The sequence below is a fragment of the Somniosus microcephalus genome, chromosome 6 (genome assembly GCF_052327205.1).
Source record: "Somniosus microcephalus isolate GS21.2 chromosome 6, FLI_Smic_1.0, whole genome shotgun sequence".
NCBI lineage: Eukaryota > Metazoa > Chordata > Chondrichthyes > Squaliformes > Somniosidae > Somniosus > Somniosus microcephalus.
In genome coordinates, this window is record NC_140992.1 from 32,904,986 (window position 1) to 32,930,514 (window position 25,529).

The 25,529-nt window shown below is 43.7% G+C and overlaps 1 protein-coding gene across 3 annotated transcripts in view; it reads right to left on the reverse strand.

Annotated features, from left to right (window-relative positions):
* The window catches only part of nyap2a (neuronal tyrosine-phosphorylated phosphoinositide-3-kinase adaptor 2a), a 137,929-nt gene that overhangs the window by 18,484 nt on the left and 93,916 nt on the right, over positions 1 to 25,529 (reverse strand). For 2 of the 3 annotated variants that reach the window (XM_085989967.1, XM_085989966.1), the window contains exons 5-6: positions 19,815 to 20,036; positions 13,963 to 17,164 (exon numbers count right to left, since the gene is read on the reverse strand). In XM_085989967.1, coding sequence (XP_085846093.1) covers positions 17,034 to 17,164; positions 19,815 to 20,036 — 353 coding nt within the window. In that variant the 3' untranslated portion in view covers positions 13,963 to 17,033. Of the gene's footprint in view, positions 1 to 13,962; positions 17,165 to 19,814; positions 20,037 to 25,529 lie in introns of those variants that run through there. The other variant, XM_085989968.1, reaches the window with a different exon arrangement.

Consider the following 25,529-nt stretch of genomic DNA (forward strand, 5'->3'; position numbering starts at 1 on the left):
ATACAGTGACGAACACAAGTTCAATATGATCATGTATAAAAGTTAGCTAGTCAACTCTGTACAAAGCTATTTCAGTATTCATGCAGATAAAGAGAAATGAGATTGACCTTTAACAGAATTGTTTTCATTCTTTGGCCAGATGTCATTAGCAGTGCGGTTACCCAATAGTTCTGCAATGTATTGTTCTGGCAGGTTGTGATTAACTTAATTGCAATAGGTCGGAAGATTACATTAGTTGCTGCTGACTCGGTTTTAGTCCACAGGCAGTGGTACAAAAATACATTAGATGTCAAGTATCCCATCATGCACTAGTAAGGGCAAAATCATATTTCCACACCATTGCTCAGTAGGTTTGCTCTCTAATAATAGGAATGCACCACGGTAGCATAGTGTTTATGTTATTGGACTAGTAATTCAGAGGCCTGGACAAATGATCTGGAGACATGAGTTCAAATTCCACCACAGCAGCTGGGGAATTTAAATTCAATTAAATAAATCTGGAATAAAAAGCTAGTTACATAGAAACATAGAAGATAGGAGCAGGAGTAGGCCATTCAGCCCTTCGAGCCTGCTCTGCCATTCAATGAGATCATGGCTGATCATCCAAATTCAGTACCCTGTCCCTGCCTTCTCCCCATATCCCTTGATCCCTTTAGCCTTAAGAAATATATCCAACTCTTTTTTGAATATATTTAATGAACTGGCCTCCACCGCCCTCTGTAGCAGGGAATTCCACAGGTTCACCACTCTCTGGGCGAAGAAATTCCTCCTCATTTCAGTCCTAAATGGCTTACCCCTTATCCTTAGACTATGACCCCTGGTTCTGGACTCCCCGGCCATCATAAACATCCTTCCTGTATCTAGTCTGTCCAGGTCTGACAGAATTTATAGGTTTCGATGAGATCCCTTCTCAATCTTCTAAACTCCAGTGAGTATAAGCCCAATCGACAAAATCGCTCCTCATACGTCATTCCTGCCATCCCAGGTATCAGCCTGGTGAATCTTCGCTGCACTCCTTCCATGGCAAGTACGTCCTTCCTCAGGTAAGGCGACCAAAACTGCACACAATACTCAAGGTGCGGTCTCACCAAGGCCCTGTACAACTGTAGCAAGACATCCTTGTTCCTGTACTCGAACCCTCTTGCTACGAAGGCCAACATACCATTTGCCTTCTTAACCGCCTGCTGCACCTGCATGCTTACTTTCAGCGACTGGTGCACAAGAACACCCAGGTCTCTTTGCACTTCCCCTTCTCCTAATCTATTGCCATTCAAATAATAATCTGCCTTCCTGTTTTTGCCACCAAAGTGGATAACCTCACATTTATCCACATTATAGTGCATTTGCCATGTTTCTGCCCAATCACCCAACCTGTCCAAATCGTACTGGAGTTTCACGACATCCTCCTCACAGCTTACCCTCCCACCCAGCTTTGTGTCGTCTGCAAATTTGGAGATATTACATCCAATTCCCTCGTCCAGATCATTAATATATATTGTGAACAGCTGGGGTCCTAGGACCGATCCTTGCGGTACCCCACTAGTCACTGCCTGCCACTCGGAAAACGACCCGTTTACTCCAACTCTTTGCTTTCTGTCCGCTAACCAGTTCTCTATCCAAGTCAATACCTTGCCCCCAATCCCATGTGCCTTAATTTTGCACGCTAATCCCTTATGTGGGACCTTATCGAAAGCCTTCTGAAAGTCCAAATACACCACATCCACTGGTTCTCCCTTATCTATTTTACCAGTTACATCCTCAAAAACTACCGGATTGTCCTTTATGGAAGGAAATCTACCTGGTCTGGCCTATTTGTGACTCCAGACCTACAAGGTGACTCCTAACTGTGAAATGGCCTAGCAAGCTACTCAGTTGTATTCAATGAAGGCAGCTCACCACCACTTTCTCAAGGGCAATTAGGGATGGGCAATAAATGCTGGCTTTGCCAGCGACGCCCACATCCCGTGAATGAATAAAAAAAAAGTAAAAATCGATACTTTGGCAAGAGGAAACCTTAGCAGCAGATTCATCTCCTTCTATTACATTTGGTTTGTTTTAGAGTGACACTACACTTTTGCAGAGTGTTCAAGTAAAACTTACACATTAACGGATCACTTTCGCTTATTCAATGCCTAGTTAACTGAACAGCTTTGCTTCACACGATAATTCTTGCACATCGTCCCAGAAAATGATTTCATCGATAGACTGTAATTACAGACTTAAGCTCATTCAAAGACTCAATCGTCCAAAATGTTAATCTCCGGCTCAGGATGGGTAATCATCGGTCTACAACCTACAACTATTTGTGTGACAGTCTTTGGTATGTTGATCTTGATTAAACACGAGGAAGATCAATTCAGAATGGGAGGGGCTGGAAGCCGATGAACCCATGTTTTCGAGCACTGGGATTGGCTCCAAACTGACAGCACAAAAAGTGTTTGTCAAACTACCTTTTTGTTTGTTTGCAAAAACTTGCATTTGTATCTCGCTTTTAAAGAAATAAAATGCTCGAGTGAGGTGAACGAAGAAGCAAAATATTTAGGAGAGTTAGCTGAAGCAACAGGCAAAAAGATAGCATTTGAGGACGTTTTTGATGAGGGGGAAGGGAAGTAGTAAGGTGAAGAAGTTTAAGAGGGAGTTCCAGAGAGTAAGGCTAAAATGGCTGCAAGCTCGCCACCAAGTGTTGAACGTTGGGAGCAGGGTGTGCACACACAGCCCATAGGTGGAGGACTGCAGAGCATGGGCTGGGACCTATAACTGGAGGAGGTTGCAGAGGGAAGGTGGCACAAGAGGTCCTGGAGGGATTTGTAAATGAGGACAAGGATTTTGAATTTGGGGATGAGGAGTTAGTGGAGCTCGACGAAGACAAGGTGACGGGTGAGCACGCCATTGTGCAGGACAGGATGTGTGCTGTAGACTTTTGGACAAGTTGGAGTTTGTATATTGAGGAACTTAAGAGGCCAGCAAGGAGGGTGTTTGTGAAGTCAGCTATTTAGGTAAAGGAAGCATGGATATGAGTGATGGAGGGCGTGAGGTAGGAATGAAGGTGGTATATGGTTCATAGATAGGTGTAAACTGATGGATTGAATATGAGTTTAGAAGCTCAGATCAGAGTTGAACAGGAGACTGAAGTTGTGCACCGTCTGAATGACTAGTGAGGTATGTGAATAAAGTTAGAAGCAAGGGTACGCAATGTTTGGTGGGAGCAGAATAAGATGGCAAGCACATGATACTTAATTTTATGACTTGCAATTTAATTTATAAAGAAGTGGGTGCAAATACAAACTCCCATAAATGTGGGAGAAAAATTGGCTCTGTGTACTGCCTCAGGCCACAGAAAAGCAAAGGTGGCAAAAAAATCAGATTAATTTCAACAGATTGTGAAATAAATGTGTTTCCTAAGTGACAAGAGGATTCGGAAATCTCACCAGACAGAATTAGTGAGCCCTCTACTTAATAACACGTCCTCTATTCCAGGTGCAAATTATGACAGAAAATAGGAAACTCCAAACTTGTAGCAAGCTCGCAAAGTGACAGATTGCAGCTTGCTGCTGGAATCCAGTCTACACATTTCACTACATCGGGCTGCACATTGGACCCATCTCCTGAATCTTGCACACAGACGCTTTTTTCTGTTTTTCTGCCTGTGTGTGGCATTGGTGACCACATCAGCACACAACTGACAAACAGCTGGAAAAACACATCCAGGACACATTCAACACAGGCTCAAGCTGCTCATACTCACTGGCAGCAATTCAGCGAGGAAGAACTAGCCTTTTGTTCGCAAATGTACAAAAACAATTGATAATCACGGCCCCTTCTTTATTTAAGTTAGAACAAACCTAAAGCATGTAAACTTGTAAAAATGTCAAATAAAGCACCTAGTTTTTTTTAAAAAAAGGGATGTTACAGTATTAGTTTTTTATGATTTTGCACTAGAAAAATCCGTGCAAGAGGATCCACTGGTGTGGATGTTAATATTCTAGTCAGTTCAAATTGAAAGCTGCCAGATTGCAATAAAATACTCAACTGGTTCATGAGGGAAGGGAGCCCGCCACCTCTACCCAGTTGGGTAGGTTAATCTGATTTTTTTGCCACCTTTGCTTTTCTGTGGCCCGAGGCAATACACTACCTGATTGACTCTTAATGCCATCTGCCCAACAAGCCCAACTCAGTTCTCAGGACACTTAAGGATGGGCAGTGTGACCTTGTCAGTGTTGCCCACATCCTGAGAACAAATTTGAAAAAAATAAGCTTTTATGAAGCATTAAGATGTTGTTCCCCATACTGCGATCAATAGGTTTTAGACCAGTTTAATGGCCCAGTGTACTTTTTCTGCATGATGATTATGCATTACCCAGTTATTTTGACCATGGTGTATAGTAATAATCCCAGAAAAGATCTGAATGCAAGCTAAACATCTGAACCTCCCACTGTTAAAAATATACTTTCTATTTTTTGGGGGGCATACCTTTGCCTGTAGGGTATAGGGTGCAGATGAACTGCAAAGCTGAATGCTGTGCTATCTGCCAATTGCTGATAACATGGCTTCTTGTCACTAAATGGTTTACAATGATCATGGGGGCAGAGTGAGGCATTTTTTTGTTTCCCTCAGTCCAGTTTGGAGGGCTGACAGAAAATTTAAAACTGCGTCTTCAAACTCCTGAGTGCACAAGCAACAAAGAAGGGCTTGCATTTATAAAGCACATGATCACATCCTCAGGTTATCTCCAAAAGGTTCACAAGTAATGAATTACTTTTGAAGAGCTGGCACTGCTGTTACGTAGGAAAACACAGCAGCCAATCTGCATACAGCAAGGTCCTATAAACATGACCAGTTAATCTGTTTTTTGTTGGTGTTGGTTTAGAGAGGTATGTTGGCCAGGACACCAGGGGAATTCCGTGCTCTTCTTTGAATAGTCCTACAGTATCTTTTATATTGACCTGAACAGCCCTCAGTTTAACTTTTCATCTGAAAGGCAGAACCACTGACAATGCACCACTCCCTCAGCACTGCACTGAAGCTTCAGCCTAGATTATGTGCTCAGGTTCTGGAGTGAGGCTTGAATGCTCAAACTTCTGACTCTCTTGAAAAGTGGACTTTAACAGTAATCTCACTGTGCTTTAATTAAGTAACTCACTAGGAGAGTTTTCCACGCTGAAACCGCCGACAAACCTTTAATGTCACTGCCAGGTTAAAAGACCTTGGATGAATTGCCACCAAGACTCTGACGACTCAGACTGAGACAAGATATGAGTATACCATCTCAGATGTACCAGGGAGAAACTGAATAAAGCCAACATTTTCTCATGAGTTCCAAATACAGGTGAGGGTGTGGCCAATAAAGTTTGAATTTCAAGAAGAGATTAACGTATTTGTATATGATTCTTCCGAAGGAATCCAGTATGGGGGACATAATCTTAGAGCTGAAGGTCAGCTGGTTAAAAGCAAATTCAGAAATAAATTCACAAAAAGGGTTGTGTTACTGTGGAACAGACAGCCCCAGATATCATAGATGTAAAGTCAATCGAAGTGTTTAAAAGGAAGATAGATACTTATTTGGAAAGTGTAGCCATTAAAAGATATGGGGGGAAAATTTGGTTGATTAGCACCTTCCGTTTGCGCCCTAAGAGGGCGCTAATGGGGCACAAAGCAACTAGCGCCTGGGCGCGGCGATGTTTGCGCCGCTCGTGAAATTGACCAGAGTTTTTGCGGCGGCGCTAAACTCTACTGCCACGATCTCCTGTGCCCGCAGATCGTGACGTCAGTCGAGCGTGCAACACCCCGGTAGCGCCCTGGACCGGATATTGAGTGGCGCCCCCTTCCTTTCCGCCTGCTGCTAGCAACGGCAGGTAGAGGGGAGCGTTTTGCAGTCAGGAAGGGACTGGGGGAGCGCTATTAAAAGGCGACCGCTTCCTGCCTTTTTTAGTTGGAGACATTTTTGCACCACGTATTCTGAGTGAGAGAGAGAGACTTCTGGAGAGATTCAAAGCTGTGTGAAGGAGTTTTGGGTACTGAGCAGCACTTTGCAGATTCTTTTTGATTTGACCTTCCTTGCATCGATTTAGAAGATACTATGGGGGCTGCACTCTGAGCTCTTTCTCTGGGCCTCTCCATTGTTCTTTCCAGCAGAATTGATGTACAGGTCTCTCCAGGCCGAGATTCAAGGCTGCAATGAGCAGGGTGTGGCTGGAGAGCAAGTTCGACCCTCCCCTTTAAGAACTGGCCGGCGCCAGTGTGTTTATGTTCCATCGCTAACTGACACCACCTGAGCTTCACCAGCGCTCTGAGTGAGTGCCTCGTTCCTCGGCGTTAGCACCTTAACAGAGGTGTGTCGCGCCTGATTTAGCCCTCCAATCACCTCCAGGGGCGATAGAAGCCAAGTTTGCAGTCAGAGGCGATAATTTGCGCCAGGCGTTAAAAATTTGCGCCAGGCCGATAATTGCGCCCCAAATGGGGCGATACCGAATTTCTCCTCCTTGGAAAAATACCAAGAATTGCGATTAAAAATATAGAGTTGCCATAGCTAACTCAAGTAGAGGAGCCAGCTTGATGTGCTGACTACCCTACTCCTATTCCTATGGGTCATTGTGGCCCCAGGGTGTTCTTACTATGGCAAGTAAGAGATCACTGGCAAAAAAATGACTTAGCAAACAACATTAAGTATTGTGGAAAAAAGTAATCAGAAAAATCAATTTTCAAAAGACTTGTGGAGCAATACTGGGATATACTAGGAGAATTGACAGTTCATCAAAAATTTCACTTTAAAGGGTGGATTGGCTGCCCTCGATTCTTTGAATTGAGGGATCTTGAATAAACTCCATGAAGATCACCAAGTAATCTCAAAATGTTGCATGACAACCAGTCTATGTGATGATGAGAACGCAGCCAAGAGTTAAGTAAGCTTGTCAGGAACTGTGATCTCTACTATAAATTTTGTTTAAAAAAAAATCCCCTCAGGTGATTCCACATTGCCCCTGGCAGAAAGTAGCAACAGATCTGTTCAAATGGAAAAGGTATAGCTATTTATTTGCAATAAATTATATTTTTTGATATATGTAGAAATGAAGAAGTTGTCACAAAAAACTACTTGTGATGTAATTAACCATCTGAATTCTACCTTTACATGGCATTCTGGAACAAGACATTTCAGATAACAACAACAACAACTTTTATTTATATAGTGCCTTTAATGTAGTAAAACATCCCAAGGCACTGCACAGGAGTATTAGAAGACAAAAAAAACTTGACACATCCACATAAGGATAAATTAGGGCAGGTGACCAAAAGCTTGGTCAAAGAGGTAGGTTTTAAGGAGCGTCTTTAAAGGAGGAAAGAGAGGTAGCGAGGCGGAGAGGTTTAGGCAGGGAATTCCAGAGCTTAGGGCCTAGGCAACAGAAGGCACGGCCACCAAAGGTTGAGCGATTATAATCAGGGATGCTGAAGGAGATTACACTATAGGAAAATGACAGACTGTCATTTTGGGCAACCTGTTTTGACAAACTTGCCAATCTGGACCGAGTTATCCACACTAAAGCAGCCCAAGATAGCCACAAAGTAATGGGGAAGCAGAGAGTGCAATATGTTGAGTCTGTGTTTCCAAATGTAGTTATGCTGAATAACTGGACACAGACTACAGAAATAATTAAACAGGTCTTTAGTAATTGAGGGTCAGGGCTGAACTGGAATACACTTTGCTCCACAGGGTTTATATACTGGTGTGGTCACCACCGGTACTACAATGTACAGGAGCCATCAAAAAGTAGTCCATCACCTTAAGGTATCCTCTTAAGGTGGTACAGGTTACATACACTACAATTCCTCCCCTTTTAGCTTAACAGTGTACACCCCAATTTAAACATTACATGGATAACATATATACAACTTTCACACAAAACTGTTCAAAGATTCAGTCTCTGAGGAGGCCTCCTGATCCGGGCCGGATAACGCCTTTCAGGGGTCTCTGGTTCTCGTTGCTGGGGTGACTCATCCATTTGATCTCCTATGGATTGAACATCATCATGTACGTTCGAGTCTGAGGTAGATGCTACAGGCTCAATAACTTCTTCAACTGGTGTCTCTGCCGTAGACATGGGGTCGACCCTTGTTCTCGATTCCACAAGTTGGTCAGCATGACGTCGTATTACGTTCTCTCCAACGTCTACCGTGTACATCAAGGGTCCTTGTCGGGCATGAATTGTTCCGGATTGCCATTTATCATTCCTATAGTCCCTGGCCAACACTGGTTGTCCTATTTCGAAACTCCGAGTGGCCTTGTTATTTACGTGCTGGAATTGCTTGTTTTCGACTTCCCTACGCACATTGGGTTTTAACAAATCCAACCGGGACCGCAACCTCCTGTTATAGAACATTATGGCAGGGCTTTGATTTGTCACTGCATGCGTGGCGTTTCGATATGCCATCAGGAAATTGTCCACCTTGTGTTGTAGTGGAATATGGTCTTCGCTCATGGCCTTTATCGCCTTTTTGAACGTTTGTACAAATCTCTCGGCCAACCCATTTGTAGACGGATGATATGGGGCAGGTGTATAGTGTTTCACCCCATTCTTTTTCATGAATTTCTACAATTCTTCTGACACGAACTGTGGTCCGTTGTCTGAACATATTTGTTCCGGCAACCCATTCCTTGCAAATATGGTTCTTAGAACTGCGATTGTCTTTTCAGAGGTAGTGGTCGACATCTTAATCACTTCTGGCCATTTAGAATGTGCGTCTACTGCTATCAAAAACATGGAATCCATGAATGGACCTGCAAAGTCGATATGCACACATTGCCATGGGGTTGAAGGCCATTCCCACGGATGCAGCGGTGCAATTGGAGGTGCGTTTTGAACTTTTTGGCACCTTGAGCAGCTTTTAGTCAGATCCTCTATTTGTTTGTCGATACCTGGCCACCACACATAAGCCCTAGCAAGGCTTTTCATCTTGACTCCCCCCAGATGACCTTCATGCAATTCCTTCAGAACTCTCTCCCTTAATTTAGGAGGAATAATCACCCTTGTTCCATACATCAATGTTCCTTGACAGACGGACAGCTGTTCTCGTCTGGCTGAGAATGCTGGTAACAGTGGGTCGCCATGTGCTGGCCATCCCTTCACTGTCAAATCGTAGACCCGAGACAGTGTCGGGTCGTTTCGGGTCTCTCTCTCAATACCCACATTGGTGACTGGTAAGCATTCGATGATGGTCGAGTGAAATATCTCGACAGGGTCAACTGCCGGTGCCTCTTCCGCTGTAGGTAGTGGCAGGCGCGACAGCCCATCAGCATTACCATGTTGCTTTGTACCTTTGAATTCGATATCATATTGATGTGCCCCTAGGAAAAGGGACCATCTCTGAAGCCTCTGCGCCGTCATAACCGGAACACCCTTCTTAGGGTTAAAAATGGAAACCAACGGCTGGTGATCTGTCAGCAGCGTAAACTTTTGGCCTTGCAGGTAATGGTTAAATTTCTTAGCTCCCCACACGAGGCTGAGAGCCTCCCTATCTATCGGAGCATAGTTGCGCTCTGCGGAGGTCAATGATCTGGATGCGAACGCGACTGGCCTTTCCAAGCCATTTGGAAACTTATGTGAGAGCACTGCCCCGATACCATATGGAGAAGCATAACAAGCTAAGCGAATAGGCAGCGTTGGGTTAAAGTGAGCCAACACTTCCTTAGAGGTGATCAGTGCCTTGCTTTTTTGAAAAGCCCGCTTACAATCATCGCTCCACTTCCATGGTATTCCCATTTGCAAAAGAGTGTTCAGTGGGTGTAACACCGTGGATAAATTTGGAAGAAACTTGTGGTAATAGTTAACCAACCCAAGGAACGACCTCAACTGGGATACATTTTCCGGAGCGGGAGCTTTCACAACAGCTTCGATCTTGTCAGGTGACTTATGGAGCCCCTCCTGGTCAATGACGTGGCCGCAGTACGAGATTCGCTTTTGAAAGAACTCACATTTCTGGCGATTAACTCTGAGCCCATATTCTTTCAATCTGGTGAGCACCTGCTCCAAATTCGCGAGGTGATCCTTATCATCATCTCCTGTAATCAGAATGTGGTCCAGGTAGCATTGTGTGCCTGGAATTCCCTGCAATACCTGCTCCATGGCCCTTTGCCAAATCGCTGGAGCCGATGCCACTCCAAAAACCAGTCTATTATACCGATATAAGCCCTTATGTGTGTTGATCGTGAGATACTGGCGTGACGCTTCATCAACTTCCATCTGTAGGTACACCTGCGCCAGGTCTATCTTGGTGAAGTGTTTCCCGCCAGACAGCGAAGCGAAGATATCTTCAATCCGCGGAAGCGGATATTGCACCGTGTGAAGAACCGGATTAACAGTGATCTTGAAATCGCCACAGATGCGAACCTTCCCAGGTTGCCCCGGCTTGTTGCTCAACGAACGCTTCATGACAGGAACAATGGGTGTGGCCCATTCGCTCCAGTCCACCTTTGACAGTACTCCTGAATGTTCTAGCCCTTCCAGCTCTGCTTCCACAGCAGGTCGTATCGCATAAGGTACCTGTCTGGCTTTTAAAAATTTTGGGTTTGCATGTTTGCTGTAATTCCTTTCAGTGTTCCCAGTCCCTGTTGGAACACCTCCTTAGCATCGTCCAATACTTTGGACAGTCGTTTAGGTTTGACGTCGTCCTCTTTACAGGAATCTACAGTCAGTGCTTGTATGGAATGCCAGTCCACATTTATTGTCCGGATCCATTCCCGTCCCAGTAGTGGCGGACCTCCATCAGGTAACACATACAAGTCCATTTCCTGACTTTCTTTACCATTGTAGACCACATTTACTTTTATCTTTCCGATGGGGTATACTATTTGCCCCGTGTATGTTTTCAATACAATCTCCGTATCCCTCAGGGGAATGTGCGAGAATAACCTTTTGTAATCTTGCTTATTCATGACCGTCAATGCCGATCCAGTGTCCAATTCCATCTTCACTTGGACTCCTGCTATCCGAAGCATGACCCAGATAGTTTGGTGGTCTGCTGTGTTACCAACATTATGTATTTTTAGACAACCCAGTTCCTTACTGCTGGAGTCTGAATCCATCTTCTGTTCATCCGAACTGTTCTCTGTCACCTTGTGTACTTTTTGTACTTCTCCTGCGGCGGCTTTTTGCTGCTGGTCTTCTTTCCTGACCGGCATACTCTCGCTATGTGACCAAGTTTGCCACATTGCCTGCATTCTTTATCTTTGAACCAGCACTGGTTCTGGTCATGCGTTGTCCTTCCGCAATGATAGCGCTTTACTGCGCCCAATGCCATTTCATTGGTGCTGAATTCCAATGGCCTTTGCTGTATCTCTGCAGCGCCTCGTGCTGCTGCCTCGTGCGATGCTGCAATGCTGAAAGCTTTGTCCAGCGTAAGATCCTTTTCCTCTAGCAGTCGCTTCTGGGTTCCTTCCCTTAGGAGCCCACACACAAACTTATCTCTCAGTGCGTCTGCTAGTCCTGTACCGAACTGACAGTACTTTGATAACTTGCGCAGTTCGATTAAGAATTCAGCGTTGCTTTCCTCTTTAAGTTGAATTCTTTTGTAGAATTTAAATTGTTCCGCTATCAGCAGCGGCGTGGGGTTTAAATGCTCTTGCAGGATAGTAACAATATCCGCGAAACTCTTTCCTACCGGTTTATCTGGTGTTACAAGGTTCCTTAATAACCCGTACGTCTTCGCACCCATCGAGTTTAATAGGGTTAGTGCTTTCTTATCCTCCGGTACCTCATTCGTTGTACAGTAAACTTCGACGCGTTCCACATAAGTGGCCCAATCTTCCACATCGCTATCAAAAGCAGTGATGTTACCCGTTTTTGGCATCCTTGTTGAGTTTCCTTTCCTTTGGATATGATTATTATTTTATTTTATTTTTTTCAAAATGGCGGCTTCCCACGCTTGGCGGCTTTTCCCGTGCTTGTCTTCTTCCCCCGCCGCCTCAAAATGGCGATTACCGCGCTGTTGCCATTCTCGCCTCCCAGCGGTCCTTTATTTTCCCCTACGCTGCTGCTCTTGTTCCCCGCCGGTCCCGCGGTCCTTGTGGACATAAACGCTTTTCTGGCTGCTGCGTGTCTCTGCCCCGATTGCAGTCCGGCCCCTGACACTGGCTGCGGTCGTGTTCTCCGCCCTTTTCGTCGTTTCCCTCCCCTTCTCTTACTGACAACTCGGCCGACTTCGCCCCCGTGCCGCTCGATCGGGCTTACCCGCCGCTGTCGTCGAAGGGATGTTCACTGATGTTTGACTTCGTGGCCAGAAACCAACCCGGGTTCCCGATTGCCTCCCGTGCTATGCAGTGCCCAGCAGGATGTTGAGGGTGGATGTCCTTGTTCGACGCCCGTTTCAGAGGCGAAGCTTCCTTTGATGCAACTGCCGCTAGGTAAGATCAGACTCGTCGCCACTGTTGAGTCTGTGTTTCCAAATGTAGTTATGCTGAATAACTGGACACAGACTACAGAAATAATTAAACAGGTCTTTAGTAATTGAGGGTCAGGGCTGAACTGGAATACACTTTGCTCCACAGGGTTTATATACCAGTGTGGTCACCACCGGTACTACAATGTACAGGAGCCATCAAAAAGTAGTCCATCACCTTAAGGTATCCTCTTAAGGTGGTACAGGTTACATACACTACACAATACAGAGTGAGAAGAGCTGCTGAACATAGTGATCCCTAGCTTGCTCTCATGGCATACAGAGCTCCACCATTACAAACTGGGTACAGCCCAGGAGAACTACATGGCCAGTTTACCATTACCGTACAAACTTTACCTAGGTGGCTGGATTTGGAAATAGTTCAAGAAAAAGCAGGGAATAAAAAAACAATTCACAACTCTTGACATGAAATCTGCAAGCATTTAAACCAGGTGTTCAAATCAAGTTCAAAGACAAGCAGCCTAGGGTACAAAGGTTACAGAGATGCCGCGATCATCTTTCGTTAATGGTGCAGTTAGGACTCTTTGATGAAACATCATAACTAATTCAACACAGGACCGCACTGGACAGAATGAATCTGACAAGGATCAAGTCGAGGCTTCAGTAAGCCATGAAAACATATGCATCACTCAATCACAGACTACAGAATTGTCAGACCCGATCACCCAGGAGAATCAGGATATCATGGGCGTGGACAATTTTCAACACTGCCGTCTAGAATGGAGTTCTACAGAGAAAAAGAATTTATTATTTTTCAATAAAGCTCACGAGGGATGTAGTATTAGCTGTCGCATTAAGAAAACAAGGCATGACCTCCCTGTGAACGCAGGGGTAGAAGTATTTGTATAGTGGAGGCTGAGTGCGAAATGTTTATGTGTGGGTTGCACCGAGGTACTGTGAGTTCTTAATAGTCTGGTTGTTCTCAGTATGTGGTTTGACAGTTCAGAAAGTGACAACAGTCTGACAGAGTCTTAGCACAGCAAGAATTTGGATTTTTACACTAGGTTGGTGTGCCTTCATCATGGTGCCACAGAAGATAGAGGTCTTTAAAAATTATGAAGGGGTTCGATAGGGTGGGCCTGGAGAAACTGTTTATATTTGTGGGTGAGTCCAGAACAAGGGGGCATAAAAAAGAAAGAAAGGCTTGCATTTATATAGCGCCTTTGGCCAGCTCAGGACCTCTCAAAGTGCTTTACAGCTAGTGAAGTGTTGTAATGTAGGAAAGTATAAGACAGTCACTAACAGATCAAATTATGAATTTGGGAGGAAATTCTTTACACAGAGGGTTCGATTTTGACTTTTGGATGGCCGCCCAGCTGAGCCTGCCTGTTCCGGCACCGAAGAAGCCGGAGCCATTTTCAGGCCTGGACCTCATTTATATAGCATTGGCGAGCTGCCCGTCCCTAATGGGCGTCCCGATTCAACTCACCCAATTCAAGTCAGTACAATAATCGGGCAGCCCAGAGGCTACCGGTCCAGCAGCAAGGTGCCGCAATCGCGGTGGGGGGGTGGTGGGGGGGGGAATGGGGGTGAGGGGAGCCCAGGGCAGCAGTGGCCCAGATTATTTTTGTGGGGCCCGGAGGAGTACTTCTACTCGGGAGCCTCTTTGGCAGAATCGACAGTGACACTGGTCGAAGCGTGCCCGGTGTACGCTTCACCCAGTTCTGTGCTAAAATGGCAATCGCAGTCCCATGTATGTCAAAGGGGCCCTAGTTACATATTAAAAGGAGGTCTAGTGCCTGAAATGGGCAGAGCGCCTGTGTTAGCGGAGCGGTAAAACTACCAACCCCATTCAGAGGCCAATTTCAGCAACTTAAAATCGACCCCAGAGAGTGGTGAGCATGTGGAACTTATTGTCACATGAAGTGATTGAAGCAGGTATAGGAAACTTTCAATTTACCGGCACCTAAATAACCGGAAATCTCGGTTAACCGGCAAAATTCAGGAGTAGGTTTTACTTCATATTGACTTGCGTTCCTCCATCTGTTGCTGTGCAAGGGTGTGGCTGCAGCTGTTGCTAAGCTACAGAGACGCTTGCAACTTGTGGCCATTGTTCTGAACTTGTTGCTAAGCAACAGGGTTTGTTGCTTTATACGGAGCTGTCAGCTCTGTATCTTTTACTATAGCTTTTGGTTATCCGGAATTTTTGATGAACCGGCACCACGTCGGTCCCGTCGGTGCCGGGTAAAAAAAAGTTTCCTGTAGTCCTGTATTGCAGCTTCCCCAGATTGGCACCTCTGTGTTGAAATATTTCAGGGGAGGCTTGCTGCATACACAGGAGAAGCGAACAGAGCGATATGGGGATAGGTGGGAAGAGGTGATTAGAGTTGGAGAAGCTTGTGTGGAGTATAAACACCAGCATAGACCAGTTGGGGCGAATGGCCTGTTTCTGTGCTGTAGATTCTACGTAATCTATATTAAAAAAAGATTTTGATCACTATCTTGATGTGACATAAAATGGGAGTAATGGGAAGAAGCAAGCATCTAAATAATCAATTGTTGTGTTGCTATCTTAATCAACTGGACTTAGTCAAAGTGTATATGTTTCATTGTAAGGGATAATGAGGACACTCCAACTTTGACTCATGTAAACTGAACACTACTCTATTGGTCAGATGTCCTCTTTTGCGCTTGGCAATGGTTGGTTGATTGACCATTGAATAACCCATCTCTTCCTATTCTCTCTCTTCAATGTTCCAGGAGGCTGCTACGCTCTGTCAGTCTGTAGGGGTACTGGGGTAGATTTTCAATGTGCCACCCAGGCCTAAAACTGATATTGCAGATCGGATGCCTATTATAGAAACCACCCAATTTTCATTTACTTTGAGGAAACTTCCAACACCTCTTTCAATAATTGGGTTGGTCATTATATTTATATAAAGCAAGCTCAGAGGAAACATCTCAAAGATAACAGAAAGCAATAACTGATTGTGAATTGTTGTGAATTAATGATTTCTGAAGAGAAATTTAAAAAGGCTGAAAAGCAATTACAAGGTTCTAAGAATATCCAAAGCTGTTGGACAAAAGTTTGAGCGATATACTGATCACTTGGACCTCGATGTTGCTTTTAAAGCTCAGCCTCCCTCCCAGGGAGTGTATTCTTTAACATATAAAATAATATATTTAAAAAATATACCACTTTTTTCCATTTCATGCTGAGTTAAAAAAAAAAGTAACTTGATTACTTACCATTTCTGGAAATTTGTAGCCTGTCATTTGCTTGTGTGTGCGCTGTGCCAAATATCATCAGTGAAATAACGTTACAACATTTTTGGTCTAAGCAAGTTCAGACCGACTGCGCCACAAGGCTGATTATAGGGTTTTGCAAGATTTTGCTCAAAATTCCAAAAGATCATTTGCCAGTGACTTCCTTTTGGTCACATAACGTTAGTACCTGCTATAATTTTGCCTTTTGCTTGTCACACGGGCATTAACAAAGATTGTGCACTGGCTGAGAAGGTCAAGCATATCTGCTCACTTACTGCCAAAGTGTATGGGTGGACTCAAGTGATGACACCAGGAAAAGGAAGAGTCTCACTATAAAGAGATCTAAACGTCTACCATCAGAAAACAATCATCTGGGACATTACACAGTACATAAAATATGTAGTCAAGTGTTTAGTGTGACTGAATTAGTCACATTGCTTCTTTGTTACTTAGGATTCCAGGACTTTTACTGATGTTTATAGTATCAGATCTCACAATTTCATGCATTTATAATTGGGATCGGGGTTTATGAATAAGGCAAATTCCATTTTATTAAATGGGATTACAAGATTTCCTGGGATTTTTACCAATGTTTTGGGGGAGAGAGTGCAGACTCTGAAACTCCATTCATTTTTCTGTGAAAACCACAGACTAGCAGTCTCGATTACAGGATGTAATATGGTCATGGGGATACTGTTCATTGCATAGTTCCCTCAGAAGACCCTCCATTCTTGCCAGCCTCCAACACTCTTCCTGAAAAATCTTTCTTTCCATATAAGGAACTTTGACTGACAGCCCACCATAATGAATTAATTGCAAAGATTTTCAGTGCTCCCAACTCCTTTTGTGAAATGTTCTTAGTAGTTTTAATAAGGACAATGTACACGAAATGTGATATGATCACAAAAGAACAGACAAACATCAAAACGAGCAAGAAACAACGACAAAGAAGATCAACTGCACTAAAAGATGTACAAGTTAGCAACAAAACATCACAACACTGCAAGTCTTTATGACGACACAGCGAAGAAAAAAATGTACACCAGCAAGGACAGATCGGAGACATTTTTTTTATCAGATTTGTTAATTTCAAAGACACACAAATCTGCTAAAACACACAAAACAATGAAGAAGTCAGAAAAGTCTATATATTTATGTATGTAGATTACATCTCGTTCACAGTCAGATATAACAGGATGAAAAGTTTTTTTTTTCTTAAAAAAGAAAGACTGAAAGATGAGCCAGAAACAGAGAGTGTCCTGCCTTTCAGAAACCTGCTACTGCCAATGACTGACACAGAGGGAGACGGCGACAAGCTGGCAATAAAACGGAGGACAGACATGAGACAACTTTTTTTTTGGCATGTTGAACCGTGAGGTCACTCTGGACTGGCTAGCGATGGTACCTGGCTCTGTTGCAATTCGCTGGACTGCCTGAGAGGAGTGATTGAAGGAGGAGGCACACCTGAAGTAGAAGCAGATCGGCCCAGCTTGCAGCTTGCCTTTGACTCTGTGGAAGTAAAGATGAGTTAGAAAAGAAGCGGATGCTCACAGCTATGGAAGACAAAGCCATCTCTATCAGAAAGCCAGTTTATGCTCCTTCTGATAAACATAGAAACATAGGAACATAGAAGATAGGAGCAGGAGAAGGCCATTCGGACCCTCGAGCCTGTTCCGCCATTTAATGAGATCATGGCTGATCATCCAAATTCAGTACCCTGTCCCTGCTTTCTCCCCATATCCCTTGATCCCTTTAGCCTTAAGAAATATATCTAACTCCTTCTTGAATATATTTAATGAATTGGCCTCAACTGCCTTCTGTGGTAGAGAATTCCACAGGTTCACCACTCTCTGGGTGAAGAAATTCCTTCTCATCTCAGTTCTAAATGGCTTACCCCTTATCCTTAGACTGTGACCCCTGGTTCTGGACTCCCCCGCCATCGGGAACATCCTTCCTGCATCTAGTCTGTCTAGTCCTGTTAGAATGTTATAAGTTTCAATGAGATCCCCTCTCATTCTTCTAAACTCTAGCGAGTATAAGCCTAATCGACCCAATCTCTCTTCATACGTCATTCCTGCCATCCCAGGTATCAGTCTGGTGAATCTTCGCTGCACGCCCTCCATGGCAAGAACATCCTTCCTCAGATAAGGCGACCAAAACTGCACACAATACTCAAGGTGTGGTCTCACCAAGGCCCTGTACAACTGCAGCAAGACATCCTTGCTCCTGTACTCGAATCTTCTCGCTATGAAGGCCAACATATTTTTTGCCTTCTTAACCGCCTGCTGCACCTGCATGCTTACCCTCTGCGACTGGTGCACAAGGACACCCAGGTCTCGTTTCATTTCCCCTTTTCCCAATCTATTGCCATTCAGATAATAATCTGCCTTCCTGTTTTTGCCACCAAAGTGGATAACCTCGCATTTATCCACATTATACTGCATCTGCCATGCATCTGCCCAATAACCCAACCTGTCCAAATCATACTGGAGTTTCTCTGCATCCTCCTCACAGCACACACACCCACCCAGCTTTGTGTCATCTGCAAACTTGGAGATATTACCTCTAGTTCCCTCATCTAGATCATTAATATATATTGTGAAAAGCAATCCATAGCAGTAGGGAAATAAAGCCACACTTAACCCTATGTCATGGCTTTGGATAAGGGATAGAAATGATTCTGAAGTAACTATTTTTAACAACTTGGTTAACACACTTTCTATAGTCTAGAAATTACCGTTGGCGACATAATTGTATGAATGCTTCACTCATTCCTATGACCTGCTGCTGCCTGCTATATTAATGGGGGTATTAACCTATTTACTTTAATACCTCTATTAAAATACAGACAGAGGAATGTCATTCAAATATATTAAGCATTCATTCGCTAATATCACCAAAAGTAATTTCTAACATTATGTCCACCTTTTAAAAGAAGTCAATGGGGGGGTGGGGGGGGGGGGGCATTGGCTTAATTAAAATAGTGCAGAAAGAAACTTAAAACAAGCACATTATCCAAGTTTTTAAAAAATGAGGCTGAGTAATTTCTACCCCATAATGTTATAAATTTTGATAATATAAGTGGTGTAAAAAGTTAAGTGAGATACATTCACTAAAACTCCTCCTTGTTTTAACCTGGTCCACACCCACAGTAACACCTGCCCTTCAATTATTGATCCTCACATTCAGGCTAAAAGTGTCCCTTTCCCCAGTGCTGATATCTCTCACAAACAAAAAAAATAGAATTCACCCAAAATACATGAAAGTATTCCTCAAGAGTAATTTTTTCGATTCTGGGTTCTGTTAACCCTCCCAATATGGATGGAGTTTTCACTTTCAGTGTGGGTGGAAAACTGGTGGTAGATAGTTTTCTGCTCCCCCCCCCGTCAAGTTGAAAATGACCCCCTTTCTTTCCACAGAAAAGGCCCAGGTAACAACTGGACGCTGATCTGCAGCTCACCAGTTTGGTGCTGCAGGCAATTGGTTGGCTTCTGCCCAGAATCGACTGCCAAGTAGGGCTTGTTGGGGGCGGGGGGAGGGAGGGTGTAGATCTCGGGGGAAGAGGGGAGGAGGAGCGGGGCGAATCCTAGGGCGGCAGTAGGCCGCAAGATTTTTGCGGGGCCAGGAGGAACAAAGAAGTATCACAAAGTTTGACATGTATTCTGCGCGGTTGCTTGGAAGGATCCAGTAACAGAGAAGTTCAAGGCTGCGGCCACCTTGGCAACCACTGGCTGAGCCTGAAACGTGTACCACCTTCTGAAACCCAGCAAGCCAAAATACTGTAACAAGAGTTTTCTGTTGGACCCATGAACGCACTATAAATTACTTCGATATCAGCCAGGTAAAGGCACACACTGGGCCATAGAGCAAGTGCTGGTCTATAGAAGTGGTCTGAGATGCTGAACCCAAGAAAATAGCTGGAGTAAAACCTGCAAAAATGTAACATTCAATAGAACACCATTAGCCTTTAACAGGATTTTCTAGAATATTCTCGTGAGAGTCAACTTGGGTTGTGACTCACTTTTATGGCAGCAAATTTTGTAAATTCATTATTAAAGCTCCATTGAAGTATAGGGAATGTTAATAAACTTAAATAGTCTGGGGGGTCACACTACCTGAATGCATATTCTGGTTAGCACAGGGTTCGACAATCAGTTACCTTGTCGCATGGAGTCTGAGCTGCTGTGCCCTGCTAACAGAGTCGGGCTAACTGAGGATCTTCCCATTCGGCTGGACACCGGTGCTGGTGGCCCAGGGCTTCCATCCCATTCCTGAGATTTGATTGCTTCTCCTGAAGCCCCAAGAGCCCCTTTCTCTTTGCTTTCTGCCTTTGGCACAGGTTCAGTGCTGCAGCTCCGCCCCTTTAGGTCCTCCCCTGCTTCTGTAAAAGAAAATGAATCATTGAATCATCTGAGCTCTCCAAGCCTGAGCCAATGCCCACATTGGAGATAGGGATCTTAAGTGACTTTGCCAGAAGTATGCGTGAGCCGTGATAACCTTCAGTACTGCACGCCCGGCTGGTTATGCCGATGTGGGCCAAGTCAAAATCGTCAATTTTGTCTCCAGTAGTCTGCAGCCTGGAACCGAACGTTTTCCAGCAGTTACTTTAAAACATTGCGGCAAGACTATAAACCTGTGAACTTTATTCTTCGGAGGAGAAGAGGAGTAAACCAAGATTTTACTGTTGTTCAGGCTTCTGTTTGGATGTGAAGACATGCGCTGACATTTGCATTTTAAAACAGGGATAAATGCAACAGAACATTCAAACCCCCACTGTTTTTAAAATGGTATAAAGATAATTGAATTATTCATACATTTGTACAAAAAAATGAATAACTTGCAACAGAGATATAGCTGTAACAGGAAGCAGTACAGCCCTAACTGAAGCTGGTCAATACAGTACTATATGTACACGTCCCTACAGTGGATATATATTATTTAGTTTCAAAACCTCAATTGTTCAAAATTGAGTAATATGGGTCCCCAACAGGGACTGAAATCACATTTTATACACGTGGAGAGATCCCAGTGGATACTGGAAGAGAGCACTCAACGCAAATCATAACCTCCCATCAAGTGCAATTTGTGTTATTGAATTTGTCATTGCAAGGATGACATCACCACAGCCTCTTATATCTTCAGGCAAGCTACTTTCAAATATTCTTAAAGGGATATTATCAGCCTATGGAGCTCAATTTATAAATATTCAACACAATTGCAAAAATTATCTATGCATTCCAAAAACCTCCTAGGACACAATTGCCTTGGAGTTTTCAGCTCTCTGGAGGACTCACTTTAGCAGGCTGTTAACAGGCCTATTCATTTCAGTTCTGAATTCATCAGCACAGATTTGATATTCAGTGATTAGGAATTTCTTTTTCCTGATGGTATAATGGTACTATATCATGGGCCTTATCCAGTTCTCAAATGTGGTGTGATTAACAGATCCATATTTCACTCCTGTATTGGCCTTCAGAGCCATATGTAGAAATATTTTGACACACAAGAAGGAAACTTGCAATACCAATCAAGTTCAAAACAAAGAACTATCTACCCATGGTACATACCTGCCTTGGTGTCAACTCCCAGGTACTCGTATAGTATACACCACGTTAAATTGGACACTTCAGTCCAGTTTGGTATCACATAGCTTTTGTATGAAAGGGCAGTGAAGAGTAAAGCACCGTGAGTTTAGTCTCAAGTTGAGTTCTGTGCTATTTCCTGGCTCAACCTTTGAGTAGTCCAAATACCATGTTTGCCTATTTGATCCATGTCAGCAATTCTTGGTCAATGAGAATGTGTCAATGAATAGTAAACTCCCAAAGTATGTGAACTTCTTCATAACCTTCAAAATGAAATTAATGGTAACAGATGATTGTTCATAGAGCTTAGAAGATGCTGACTGAAACATTACTTCCATGTTAGTGAGAATGATGGGGAATCCATAGATTCTGGCATCAGTCGCAAACCTTTCAATTATCTGCAGTTCTAGCTATTAGTGCACAAGCATCAGCATACGTCAGTAACAGACATGGATGCACTATTACATTTTTCATGGTGTACACGAGACATGTAGGGGAGTTGATACTGGGACACGCATGAGCTGTACAGCACTTAACAGAAATAACCCACCACATTTTAACTGCTGTGTGAGGCAATTGCTATCTTTCACCTAGTGTCTATTGTGTGGCTCAGAAGATGACATCAAGCCAGTATCAGACACTAGTGAAATGCTCCCTTTTCCAGGTGTATATGTGTAGGAGTTGGCAATAAGACATACATGAGCCATTTAACAGAAAGACCAAGGCCAGGAACACGGGTGGAGTGGGGGGGGGGGGGGGGGGGAGAGAGGGAAGATCAGGAACCTGGGCAGGGGGTGAAGGTCAGGAACTCGCTATGGGGGGGGGGGGGGGGGGGGGGCGGGCGGGGTCAGAAACTCGGTTGGGGGGGGGGGGTGTTGGCAGGGGTGGCAGGAACTTGTGGAGGGTGGGGGGGGGGAGAGAAAGTCCTAACCCACGAGGGTGAGCCCTGTCTGTTCACTGAAAGCAGTACTGAGTTCTGTCTGGAGCTTGGCAGTCAGAATGAATGGATCAAATTACACATTTCAAAGTATTTGATTACTCAGGCAGGCAGGATCTAATTACATACTCCAGACAAACTGCTGGGTGTGTCTTGTCCTTCAAGGGGACCAATCAGAAATCTGGTCTTGTCATCCAAGGGGACCAATCAGAACTTTGGCATTGCAAAGACACACTGACATTTAAAAAGCACTTATCACATCTGCAGACCATGCAAAACACCTCAGATTCAATTAACTATTTTTGAAGTGTAATCACTGTTACATATAAATGCAAATTGTTGTTGTCATTATTTATTATGTAGGCAAATGCAACAGCAGCCAATTTGCACACAAGATCCACAACACCAAAGGAGATGAGCGGCCAGTTATTGGGGTAAAAATTCGCCTGGACCTGTTTTTGGGGCCAGACTCAATGCTATGGAGGCAGCGGGTACCCGAAACAAGAGGCCCAAGGGTCAACGACAATTGGTCCTCGGGCCTCATCTGAGTATTTGAGGCGAGGTGCTCGCACCTTCACAGGCAGCTCGATGGATGGGAGATGTCAATCTCGGTCTGCCTGCCTTGCTCGGCGGAAGCAAATGAGGCCCAGCAGTTAATATCAGCTGCTCCTCTTATGGAAACTCTGGGATGGGCAGCCCACGTATCTCCCAGTCTTCCAGCCTAGCAGTTAAAATTTCTCCTTTTGTGTTAGTGTATGGGTGCAGCAGCTAACACATAGGCATATACAAATACTAGCGTGTTACTTAGTGTGTACTGTACACACTACCGCAACATGGTGTCAGCCATGGATCAACTCCAGAGACTTGAGCACATAGGTGCGGAGGGACTGCTGCACTGTCAGAGGTGCCATCTTTTGGATGGGACGTTAAACTGAGGCCCTGCCTGCCCTCTCAGGTGGATGTAAAAGATCCCATGTCACTATCTGAAGAAGAGCAGGGGAGTTCTCCCCAGTGTCCTGGCCAATATTTATCCCTCAATCAACACCTAAGACAGATTATCTGGTCATTATCACATTGCTGTTTGTGAGAGCTTGCTGTGCACAATTTGGCTGTGACGTTTCTTACATTAGGTGTCAAGTGAGGGGAAATTTAGAAATCTAAAGAGAAATATCAAGGCAATAGAGCTGTGTAGCGATTTGGGGAAAAATAAGCAGAGTGTGACAGGAAGGGGAGAGTTTAATGGTAGCAGAGCAGCAGAGAATAAGGTCAAAGCAGGGAATAATGGTAAAAAATGTAAATGAAAGGTTCTTTATCTGAATGCACAAAGCATTTATAATAAGATAGACGAACTAGTGGCACAAATAGAGATAAATGGATTTGATCTAAAAGCCATTACAGAGACATGGTTGCAAAGTGGCCAAGTTTGGGAATTAAATGTTCCAGGGTACTTGACGTTTTGAAAAGACAGGAAGAATGGAAAAGGAGGGGGAGTAGCCCTGATAATAAAGGATGACATAAGGACAGTAGCGAGAAAGGATCTCAGCTCGGAAGATCAGGAAGTAGAATCAGTATGGGTGGCGATAAGAAATAACAAGGGGCAGAAAACACTGGTAGGAGTATATAGGCCTCCTAACAGTCACAATACCGTTGGACAGAATATTAATCAAGAAATAGTAGGAGCTTACAACAAAGGTAATGCAATAAACTTGGGGAATTTAATCTTCATATAGACTGACAAATCAAATTGGCAAAAGTAGTCTGGAGGACGAGTTCATGGAATGCATTCGAGACAGTTTCCTAGAACAATATGTCATGGAACCAGCCAGGGAACAGACTATTTTAGATCTTGTATTGTGTAATGAGACAGGGTTAATTAGCAATCTCATAGTAAAGGATCCTCTGTGGCAGAGTGATCATAATATGATAGAATTTTACATTAATTCTGAGAGTGACTTGCCTAAGTCTGAAACTAGAGTCTTAAACTTAAATAAAGCCAATTACATTGGTATGAGGGGCAAGTTGGTTTAGGTAGATTGGAAAAATAGATTAAAAGGTATGGCGGTAGATAAGCAGTAGCTCGCATTTAAAGAAATATTTCATAATTCTCAACAAAAATACATTCCATTGAGAAACAAAAACTCTACGGTCCAACCGTGGCTAATTAGAGAAGTTAAGGATACCATTAGATTGAAAGAAGAAGCTTATAACATTGCAAAGAATAATAGTAAGCCTGAGAATTGGGAGAGTTTCAGAAACCAGCAAAGGTTGACCAAAAAATTGCTAAAAAGGGAAAAAATAGAATATGAGAGAAAACTAGCAAGAAATATAAAAGCAGATTGTAAGAGTTTCTACAAGTATGTAAAAGGAAAAGTGTAGCAAAAGTAAACGTTGGTCACTTAGAGGCTGAGACAGGAGAAATTATTGTGGGGAATAAGGAAATGGCAGAAACGTTAAACAAATATTTTGTATCTGTCTTCACAGTGAAAGACACAAAAAGTGTACCAAAAATGGTGGGGAACCAAGGGTCTAATGAGGGTGAGGAACATAACGTAATTAATATAAGTAGAGAAAAAATACTAGAGAAACTAATGGGACTAAAAGCCAACAAATCCCCTGGACCTGACGGCCTATATCCAGGGTTCTAAAAGAGGTGGCTGAAGAGATAGTGGTTTTGATCTTCCAAAATTCCCTAGATTCTGGAATGGTCCCAGCAGATTGGAAGGTCGCAAATGCAACACTGCTATTCAAGAAAGGAGGGAGAGAGAAAACAGGGAACTACAGGCCAGTTAGTCTGACATCAGTCGTTGGGAAAATGCTGGAATCCATTGTTAAGGAAGTGGTATCAAGTCACTTAGAAAATCATAACATGATTAGGCAGAGTCAACATGGTTTTATGAAAGGGAAATTGTGTTTGGCATATTTATTAGAGTTTTTTGAGGATGTAACTAGCAGGGTAGATAAAGGGGAACCAGTGGATGTAGTATATTTGGATTTCCAAAAGGCATTCGATAAGGTGCCACGTAAAAGATTATTACACAAAAATAGGGCTCATGGGGTTGCGTGTAATATAGTAGCATGGATAGAGGATTGGTTAACGGACAGAAAACAGAGAGTAGGGCTAAATGGATCTTTTTCAGGTTGGCAGGCTGTAACTAGTGGGGCGCCGCAAGAATCAGTGTTGGAGCCTCAGCTATTTACAATCTATATTAATGACCTAGATCAAGGGACTGAGTGTAATGCATCAAAGTTTGCTGATGATACGAAGCTAGGTGGGACAGTAAGCTGTGAGGAGAACACAAAGAGTCTGCAAAGGGATATCGATAGACTGAGTGAGTGGGCAGTAAGGTGGCAGATG